Source organism: Rattus rattus, chromosome X (genome assembly GCF_011064425.1).
Source record: "Rattus rattus isolate New Zealand chromosome X, Rrattus_CSIRO_v1, whole genome shotgun sequence".
Lineage (NCBI taxonomy): Eukaryota > Metazoa > Chordata > Mammalia > Rodentia > Muridae > Rattus > Rattus rattus.
Genome location: NC_046172.1, coordinates 30,690,669 through 30,701,604, shown reverse-complemented (window position 1 = coordinate 30,701,604; position 10,936 = coordinate 30,690,669). Strand labels below are relative to the sequence as shown.

General features: G+C 42.0%; 1 protein-coding gene across 1 annotated transcript in view; it reads left to right on the top strand.

Annotated features, from left to right (window-relative positions):
* Egfl6 (EGF like domain multiple 6) overlaps positions 1-10,936 on the top strand; it is a 57,448-nt gene that overhangs the window by 15,196 nt on the left and 31,316 nt on the right. The window contains 2 exon segments of the mRNA XM_032889925.1: positions 146-258; positions 5,982-6,074. Coding sequence (XP_032745816.1) covers positions 146-258; positions 5,982-6,074 — 206 coding nt within the window.

The following is a 10,936-nucleotide window of genomic DNA, read 5'->3' as shown; positions in this document are numbered from 1 at the left end:
GTGGTGCTATGGAATCTAGAACTTTCCTCGGGTCTGTGGAAATCACTCAGATACTTGACATCTTTCCTCTTGCTCCCATGGCAAGGGAAAGTCTCCATGACCTTCTCTGTCTTCTCAATACTAATCCACAGTTCTTTATCCACAGCCCACGGGATTATTGGTTGCCAGCACTGGCACACCAGCCTGGGGTCTGTCACTACGGAACTAAGACGGCCTGCTGCTACGGCTGGAAAAGGAACAGCAAAGGAGTATGTGAAGGTAATTTTGTAAAAGTTTAGACCACCCTGCTGTTGGATCAGGATGGCTAGTTGTCAATCTATGATACCATTGTCCATGGATTCTCTCGACTGAGGACATGGATAACAACCAATATGCCACAGAGTTCTGGTCCTGGTGCAGTGTCCAGAGTGGCTGGCACTGTCACACTAGATGGGAGTTATTTTCAGAGACTTTCTTGTTTATTCTTATTTCTGTTACTATTTGAAGAAGCATAACTGGAGTTGGTCTGGTTTGGGTTTGATTTAATCTGTAGAAACCGAGGTGAACAAAACCAGGCCAACTAACTCCTGCTAACTATAGTTTTATCTGATGTCTAGTGAAATACACATTTTAATTATTAGTCATAGTCTCTGTCTACAAAGTAGAATAGGTATCTTTATACCTCATAAATGTGCCACTTCCACTTTGAAATCCCTTAAGAGTAGTTTCTAATGGCAAGAAATACATACATGTAAGGCAAAGGTGTTTTTCATTATTTTCTGCAGATTACAGACGAAGAAAACAGTTTTCCTTGGACACTTTCTCAGATTCTGTGTTAGGAGCTTACTGGGAGACCTCTTACAATTTCCAGAGGATTTGGGGGAGCTAAGATGTATTGTATTAATCCCTATGTGGTTTTCCAGTGACCCATATTCATGATAGAGAGCCATGAAACCTGGATTTCTCCAAGGCAGCTGATGATGTTGTCCTGAATAGAGTTCATTACCTTGGAGTAGAAATCTGCTCTTACTGTCCCCAGCAGGTATCAAAGGCCTAATCCTGATCCTGAGTTCCTTGTCTGTTAAGCAGGGTAATGACATGCCCAAATGTTCCAGAAATTCATTAACATGCTATTTTAGAAGTTATTACCTCTTCATAGGCCTATCCCTCACCTAACCCTGTCCGTTCTAGCCAACCCCCAAATAGCTAGATTAATAGCTGCTTGTGTGGTGGAAGTCATTATTTTTCAGTAAGGTAGACATTGGTAATTTCCCCATGCCCCAGTTAGTATCCCCATAACTACCTACATCTAGGCAAACACCTTAATTAAACTCACTGGGTCTGTCTTAGTCACTGTTCTATTCCTGTGAAGAGACACCATGACCCTGGCAACTCTTATTAAAAAGAAAGCATTTAATTGGGGCCGGCTTACGGTTTAAAAGGTTTAGTCCATCATCATCACAGTAGAGATCGTGGCAACAAGCTCCACAGACAGATATAGTGCTGGAGAAGTAATTGAGAGATCTGCATCCAGGTCCGCAGGCAGTGGGAAGAGAGCAACATTGGACCAAGCTTGGGGTTTTGAAATCTCACAGCCTAACCTCAGTGACACACTTCCTCCAATATGGCCACACCTCCCAATTCTCAAGCAGTGCCACTCCTTAATTACCAAGAATCCTAATATATGAGCCTATGGGAGCCAGGCTTATTCAGATCACCACAGAATCTAAAAAGACAAACAATGTGAAAATAGAAGGAGGGCTTGTTGGGAAGAAAAGGGGTTTCAGATGGCCTGGGAGGGAGATAAGAGAAGGTATAGTGGGAGCTGAAAATGATCAAAATACATTGTATGCCTGCATAAATTTGTCAAAAAATACAAGCTTTTAAAAGATCTAGATTGACTGTATATAGAGGAGGACAAAATTTGATGTCTGCAGTCCATGAAAAGACAGAAGACATGGATAGTGTTTCCACACATTCCCTGTTATTCAAGGCTTCCAACCATCAGAGTTTCCTCTTAATAATATGACAAGAATGCTGAAATATTTAAAAAATGATCATCATTGTCCATCCAGTTGCAGGAAGATAGAGCACCACTCTGAGACCTGTGCCAATTAAAAGGGCACCTACATGTACCTCAGTTGGTAGAATGCTTGCTAATCATGCAGCTGTCCTCCTAATTGGATGCCTTATGATCAAAGACATCAGATGCTAGAATGATGTGGGCGACCTTGGAGAAGGTGTGACGTTCACTAAGGCTCTTTTCTGTAACGTGGAAAGGGTGCTAACCCTCAGAAGGTCCAGAGTGGAGGCACTCAAGCATTTCGTACTGCCTATTGCGCGCGCGCGCACACACACACACACACACACACACACACACACACACACACACACACACACACACAAATGCTTCATAAATTACCATTGATTCAGAAAGGACCAATGACTCTTGTCCCATTTCTGTCCTTCAAAGCTCCGGGTGATGAGAGCAATAAGTGTAGCTTTGTTCTTTACCTAGACACAGCATAAAACATTCTTCTTTGGAGGCAGTCAATTGGAAAGGGGTAAAAGTCACTGGAGACACGTGACTTATAATTTCTTACAGTCTCACGAGCCTCAACACTTGCTGCCATAAAACTTGGTCAGACCTGACACGCCACTAGGGAGTAAATGGGGGTGAGCTTTGGCTTTTCTGCAAGGGCTGTTCTTCAACTAGATGGGAGTGGTTTGGCCACAGTCTGTACATCCAATTGCAGTCTCAGGGATTTCTCAGAATATATATCACAGGCATGAAGGAATGTAAAGCAAAAGGTTAAAAGACCCAGTGGGAGACTGTAATAAAATGTTCAATATGCACATGCTGCGAGCTAAAGGTGTTTAGCAACCCTGTTGCTTTGGTTGAATATTTGGGTTTTAATTTGCAATATTTGCACATAGCTTTTAGATCTAAAAATACATATCATATTTGATTGATGCTGTTTTTCCCCAGCGTTTCATGCAGCCCAGACTGGCCTTAAACTCTCTATATAACTGAAAACAATCCTGAACTCCTGATCATTCTGCTTAAATGCTACTGGCCACCATGCCCAGTTTATGTAGTCCTAGGGACCAAACCCACGGCTTTGTGCATTCTAGGCAAGCACTCTCCTTACAAAGCTACATCCCTAGTCCTTGCATGTTCCTTCTTGTCAGTAAGGTCATAGGTTCCTAGAAGCACAAAATAACAAGAATAGCCAGTCCCCTCCTACTGGCTTTCTTCGTCCTAAACCAGAGTTCAGCCTGTACAGTAAGAAAAACACACCTCAACCTGTCCCAACAAGCAATACCAAACCCTGGCTGGGAGGTCCCAGTCCACACACGCCTTCTCTTTCATCTACTCTTCAGTTTTTGTTTCTCTCAGGGACCTGAACTCATGCCCACTGGACCCCTGCCCCCTAGCCTTTGCCCCTGCCCCTGTCTAAATCTTTTCTCAGCAGTGAAGTCTGATCAAGTCTGTATCATTAACCTCAAAATATATGCCACTCTGGTGACAAGGAATGAAGTGCTGTCTGGGAACAAATCCCTAATGAAAAACTGCACACAGTGGAAACTGGGGGCATGGGGGAGGGGGAAATATGTGAGTTTAACTTGGAGCAAAGTATGCCTCAGCCTCTGGCTCTTTCAGACACAAACTAAATTTCCCTTTGCTGGATTGGCTGCTCTCGTCACAGATCCAAAGTCACTGTAAATTGAAAACATCTTTCTGAAGCTTCGACCTTCGAGCGAGGATATTACTCACTATTTCTCCCGCGTGCTATCTGGCATTCTTCTTGGCCTTTCCTGTTTGGATCACACTGGAAATGAGCTTCCAGGGAGCAACCACAGGTCTCTAGGATTTAAAAAAAATTATCGAATATTTATTTTTCCAATGTCTGAACTTAAGGCTGCATCACCGGGCCCATGTTCATAAAAAAGGAGTCAGTGAATATTAAATTCCATCTCTTTAGTTTTGAAAGTGGAAAATTTTTTTACTGGTAAAGCTTTTTTCCCCTCTCCTTACCTTCTTTGTTAGGATTTGTTCAGAACCAAAATGTTTCCCCCATTATAATATCTATGTCTATTACTTTGCTCACTGTTGAAAAAATATATATGTTCAGACATGGTGGCACACACCTCTAATCCCAGCATTACAGAAGCAGGAGTAAGAAGACCATGAGCTCAAGATTAGCCGGGGCTACACAGAGAGAGCCTGTCCTAAAACCGAAACAGAACCAAGGGCTAGGAATGTGGCTCAGTGCTAGACCATTTGACTAACATTCACAAGGTCCTGCGCTCCACACCTAGCACTGCAATATATTTGCACACATAGCATGCATTTGTGTGTAGCACATACTTGCATGTGATGCATCTATTTTCTCATCAGTGGCATCTTTATAACACTATATATAATGATTCAGGAGAAAAAAATAAATTCTGAGGGATTGTCTGACGACACACACACACACACACACACACACACACACACACACACACAAACCACTGTAATAGACAGGAGCTGTCTCACTTGATTTGCTCATCTCCTTCCCATGAATCTGCATCAAACCTGCTATGATCTTCCAGCATTTTATCCTTGCCCCCTATTCAGGTGCAACATGCTAGCTCCCTTTCTTTAGCCTACCATTTTGTTCACCGAAGAAAGATTTATTGACTGCTTACTTCATGCCATGCCTCGGGATACAAAAGTCAATAACAGAAGAACAAACCCCATATGTATGCTTCTTCGATCACTGTCATCATGCTTCCAGTGCCCATCAGAATGAGCGCTTCAAATTTAGTGGTAGCAAATAACACTAAAATGATCTTGATTCGAAGGAAATATAGTGCTTGAGGTGACAGCTCAGTTAGCAAAGTGCTTGCCACAAAGGCATGAAAAGCTAAATCTGATCCACAGAAACCATGTCAATAAATAAATAAATAAATAAATAAATAAATAAATAAATAAATGAATAAAAAAGCGAGCGAGCGAGCAAGCCAGGTATGCTTGTAATATGTAATATGTTTGTAATCCTGACCCTGAAGAGGCAGTCAGGTTGGATCCCTGAGACTCGCTGACCAACCAGCCTAACTTTATCTATTATCCTTAAAGACCAGTGAGATATTCTGTGTCAGAAAACAAGATTGGGTGGCGGGGCAGCAAGATAACTCATTGGGTAAAGGCCCTTGCAGCCAAGTCTGACGAGTTTGTTCCCCAGGACCCAAAGAGTAGAAGAAGAGAACCAAATGCTGCAAGCTGTCTTCTAACCTCACATGTACGTCATGGTATATGCATTCCCTGACCCTGAATACAAATAAATACATTTTTTAAACAAATTGATGCCACCTGAAGAATGACACAAAAGGTTGTCCCCTGGCTTTCATATTAAAGTGCACACATGTAAATTCACACCCATACACATATAAACACTCACATATATACACCAAAAAGAAAGAAAAATAGATAAATCCTTAAGAGATAAGAGGAGGCAAGTGACAGAAAGAAATGGAGGGACCTTGGAACGTGCCCCTGTTACGCTGATAAGTCTTCCTCTTAAATGTTCTCCTTTAGGGGTTGGGGATTTAGCTCAGTGGTAGAGCACTTGCCTAGCAAGTGCAAGGCCCTGGGTTCGGTCCCCAGCTCCGAAAAAAAGAAAAAAGAAAAAAAAATGTTCTTCTTTAGTAATGTTTTGGGTTGACATGCAGAAGTAGTTGGCTGTGTAGTCCAAGGAGCTTTATGACACTGGAGGCATGATCATGCTAAGCAAATGAGTCCAGTGCACTGTCATTCATTGTTTTGTGCGTGCAAGAGCTGGTTCTGTTCACAAGGCAATCCATGCCCAGTTTTGGAAAAGATGAACCCAGAGTAAAAAGGATATGTGGATTCTCAGTCCATTTCCAAAGAGTTCTCTGCCATATAGAAGGGCAATCAGCCTGTGCACCTTGTCAGCGTGTCAACTATACCATTAGGATCTCTTTTCCTTTTACAGCTGTGTGTGAGCCCAGATGCAAGTTTGGTGAGTGTGTGGGACCGAATAAATGTAGATGCTTTCCAGGATACACCGGGAAGACCTGCAGTCAAGGTCAGTACAACACCACAGAACTCTAGGATTAACTCCATTTCAATGGGGTCAGGGAGAAAAGACAGTGCTGAGGGTTTCTTAGAAGTTGGTAGACAGATCTTGAACATGATTTCAGGATGAAAGTTTTCAGCCAATCTGTTCTTGATAAATGGGAAACTTTTGCCATTTTTTTCAAATTACACAATCAAAGGACTTGCTTAAAATAACTATTGTTTTAGATTATCTAAATAATTTATACTATTTTTTGAAAAGCAATGAATGAGAATATAAAAGTTAAAAAGGATGGACTAGTGATGTAAGTCACTTGGTAGAGTGTTTGTCCAGCATGCACAAAGCTGTGGCATAATAACACACACATGTAGCCCCAGCACTTGAGAGGTGGAGACAGGAGGATCAAAAAGTTCAAGGTCATCCTTGGCTACATGCTAATTTGTATACTAGCCTGGGGTACAAGAAACCCAGTCTCAAATGGGGGAAGGGTCTCCAGGAGAGGCTCCACCCTTAACTCTTATTAGAACCATAGTTAACAATTTGCTGTAGATCAGTGAGTGGTTCTCAACCTGTGAGCAGAGACCCCTTTGGGATGTTGAATGACCCTTTCAAGGGGGTCGCACAGTGGATGCCTTTATATCAGATATTTACACAATGATTCATAACAATGGCAAAATTACAGTTATGAAGTAGAAACAAAATTTTATAATTGGACATCACCATAACATGAGGAACTAGATTAAGGGTTGCAGCATTAGGAAGGTTGAGAACCACTGATCTAGATTTCAGAGCCCCTTTCAATGAACCTACAAGCATCAATATTTCTCATGGGTATCCTTACCTGTCAGTATGCACAGAGCTCATACTCCTTAAGGCCATATTGTGAAGATATTTATCTTTTGAAACTGATGTTATTCTACCATCACCATTCCTATTGTCTCCAATCCCTTGCCACTGCAAACAATGCTAAATCAAATGTCCTTGTCATAATCACTCAACAGCCATTTCTTGTGGAGAGATTTGGGCTGAGATAAATATCTAAAAATGGAATCATTGAATAATGCAGTCTTTTTACTTTCCATATACATTTCTGGAAGGATTTAACTTTGTTTTTGGTCTTACTGTGTGGTGTAGCTGTCCTAGGTGTCACTTTGTAAAACAGGATGGCCTTGAACTCACAGATATCTGCCTGCTTCTGCCTCCTGGGTGCTGGTCTTCAATATTTGTAACACCACAGTGGTCTGTTTTGTTTTGAAACAATCTCATATGTCCTGGATTTGCTATGTAGTCCAAGATGGACCTTGGAATTCTGACCTTCCTGCCACCACCCTTTGATTATATGTATTGGCTACCACACCCAATGTATATGGCGTTGCAGGTGGAATCCAGGACTCTGAACATGCCAGGCAAGCACTTTACCAACTGAGCTGTTACATCTCCAGCCCAACAACAGATATACTTCAAAGGACAATTTACGGCGTTTGTCATAGGCTAGTTATCTGATGACAATTAAGGATTTATTTAACATCTAGAACACTGGCTAGAGATGGTGGCACAAGAATATATTCCCAGCACATGGGAGGTAGAGGCAAGAAGATCAAGATTTGAGGCCAACCTCCATTATGTGCTAAAGTACAGCCTGGGTTATCTGAGACTCTTTCTTGAACAAAAACTCTGTTCTCAGGGAGAGAGTTGTCAGCTAAACTCTAACGTCCATTTACATTTACCTTTCAGTTAAGTGATAAATGTGTAGCCTATTTATATAGTAATACTGTATGGGATGTGTACATGCTAAAACATACTAGTTACATTCCTAAAATTCAACCTGAACTAGGAATCTCTTACTTTTAGTTGCCAAACTTGGGAGCCATCCCCATGAGTCATCGGGCACTATAGAAAGACATTTGGAGGAAGTGATGCTGACATCTACTGGCTAAATACCTGCCTTGGGCTTTCTATTGTAGTGAAGAAACACCAGAGAAACTCTTATAAAGGAAAATACTTTTTTTGATGACTTTTAGTTGAAAATCGATTTTATTCAATATTAGAATGGCTACTCCAGCTTGCTTCTTCTGACCATTTGCTTGGAAAGTTGTTTTCCAGCCTTTCACTCTGAGGTAGTGTCTGTCTTTGTCTCTGAGGTGTGTTTCCTGTAGGCAGCAGAAGGCAGGGTCCTCATTTTAAGTGATGCTGGCTTATAGTTCAGAGATTTAGTCCATTATCATCAAGGTGGGAAACATGCCGGCATGCAGGCAGACACAGTGCTGGTGAGGTAGCTGAGAGTTCTACATCCATCTCAGCAGGCAGCAGGGAGAGAGAGAGAGAGAGTCACTGGGCCTAGCTTGAGCATTTGAAACTCCAAAGCTCACCCCCAGGGACACACTTCCTCCAACAAGGCCACAACTTCTCCAACAAAGACACACCTCCTAATAGTGCCACTTCCTAATGACCAAGCATTCAAATATATGAGCCTATGGGGGCCATTCTTATTTAAACTACTATAACACCTTACAGTGCCCAGAAGTGCCCTGTACCAACAAAAATAGCTCAATCCAAGTGGAAATATATGTTGGTGCAGAGAGACTGTGGAAATTATAGTAAACAAAAAATATCTCAAATGCTGGAACTGGAGATCAGTTGAGTATTTGCCTAGCATGCACAACACCCTGGATTTGATCCCTAATATGAAATAAACAGGACATGCTGTCAAATTCCTGCACTCCTAGGTCTTGGACAGTAGAAGAAGGAGTATTGAGGATTCATCCTTGACTTCATAGCACGTTCCTGGGACACAAGAAATCCTGTCTCAAAACTAACAAACACACAAACACTTTGGGAGGGAAAGGGCCACCTTGATCTTGACTAGATGTTTGAAGTAGGGTGATTTTGTCATTTGTGGGATGTCTGGCAGTGTCTAGACCCAGTTTGAGTTGTCACAGTTAAGGGAGAGGTGGCTACTGGCATCTATTAAACAAATCCCATCCTTTCTCCTAAACATTCCACAATCCAGACCAACCCTTACACGGAGGAATGATGTGGCCTCAAATGTCAAGAAAGGTTGAGCAACCCTCTCATGAAGAAAGCCACACTAATTAAGAAAGTGCCCTTAGACCTACAATAAGGTTGAGCACTACCAACCAATCACGTTTAACTTCTCTCATGAGAAATTTCCAGGGAGACAGAGTGATGACTCAGCAGTTAAAAGGTTTGATCCTAGCACCCATACACAAAACGATGTGGGCATGGTGATAAAGAACTGTGATGAGGAACTCACTGGCTACCAAGTCTAGCCTCATAACTGAGTCCTCTCTTCCTGTCTCCAAAAACCTAGGGAAGATACCTGGCCTCCTTATTCATACTCATGCGCACAGGCCCATACAAACATACACTCCAAGCAAACACTGAGAACCACAGGTTCATCAGTGAGATCTCTCGTTAGAACTTTCAGGCCAGTGCTTCCTTTTCTGGAGCTCCTTTCTGGGGCCTTTTGAACTAGGGGGCCTAGTTCTCAAATTCCAGGAAGACATTAATATTAAGAGAGTTGGCTCAAGTTTGGAGGTTGTCTCTCTTCCCCCTACAGCCTGCCTGCCCCATGGCAGCCTGATCAAAGACGAATTATGGCAATGGGCCTGAGGTAATGTGTTTCCCAAAAATCCTCTTAAGACATGACTGAGTCACCTCTGGCTTAAAACCCTGGGTTTTCCATTATGTCCAGTCACCATATTTCAGTTCCCCCCTTTAAAAAAGCATGGGAATCAGGGTCAGTGAGATGGTATATGTGAGGCACACGAGCACACACACACACACACACACACACACACACATACACACACGTTCCTGCAAAATAATAAATTAGTACATGTTTAAAAAAATAAGGTTGTTGAAGTGTGTGAGAGAGAGATGAGAGGGTTGAAGGAACAGACAACAGAGAAGGAAGCTTCAGGTATTAAAAACAATGTGCATATACACAGAACCTTTCAAACGCAGGGACAGCTACTGTATTACTTTGGGGGGGGCACACTCTGCTGCTGCTATTCAGAATGTCTTCTCTTCTGTGGAATTTGGTGCCTTCCTCCTTTCTATATCTTCCTTGGGAGAACTTAAACCATGAGTCCTCCTCCACAATCATATTTACAAACACAATTCAATCTTTTTATCTCACTATCTTTTAACATTTTTTTCTCCTGTATCTCTTTTCTGTTTTGAAACAGGGTCTCATGTATCTCAGGCTAAGGATGACCTTAATTTCCTTATTTACCCCTGTATCCACCTTCTGACCGCCCCCTGCATCCACCTCCTGAGTGCTAAGATTACAGCCTTGCACCATCATGCCTGGTTTTTGTGGCATGACGTATTGATCTCAGGGCTTTGTGCATATTAAGTAAGCACACGTCCAGTTGATCCATACCCTGCAGACCACAACCTTTATCATTTTCTAATTTAAAAAAATTATTTATTCTTACTCTTTAATTTTTTTACCAGAATATACTACGAAGCACACAACGAAAAAAGAAAAACACCCTTGAACATGCCAATTAACCACAACCATAGCTAGCACTGAGAACTTTTCAGCCTAGGTTTTTATTCCTTACACATTTCTGTTCTGTTGCTTGTTCATTTAGGATTGATCAGTACACATAACCTTGTAATCACTGCGTGAACACCTGCACATGGAATTAAATATGCTGCAACCAGCTGCCTGTTGAGCTTTTCTCTAGAGTGGTATGAGCTAGGATAATGGGCGTCGGCCTGGGGCTACCCCAAATCACAACAGTACTACTGCCATGAGCTGTTTGGGAAGTAGTAAAGGCAGGAATACCCAAACTGTATGTTTCTAACTCTTTATTAAAGTAGCATCACATATAAATGTA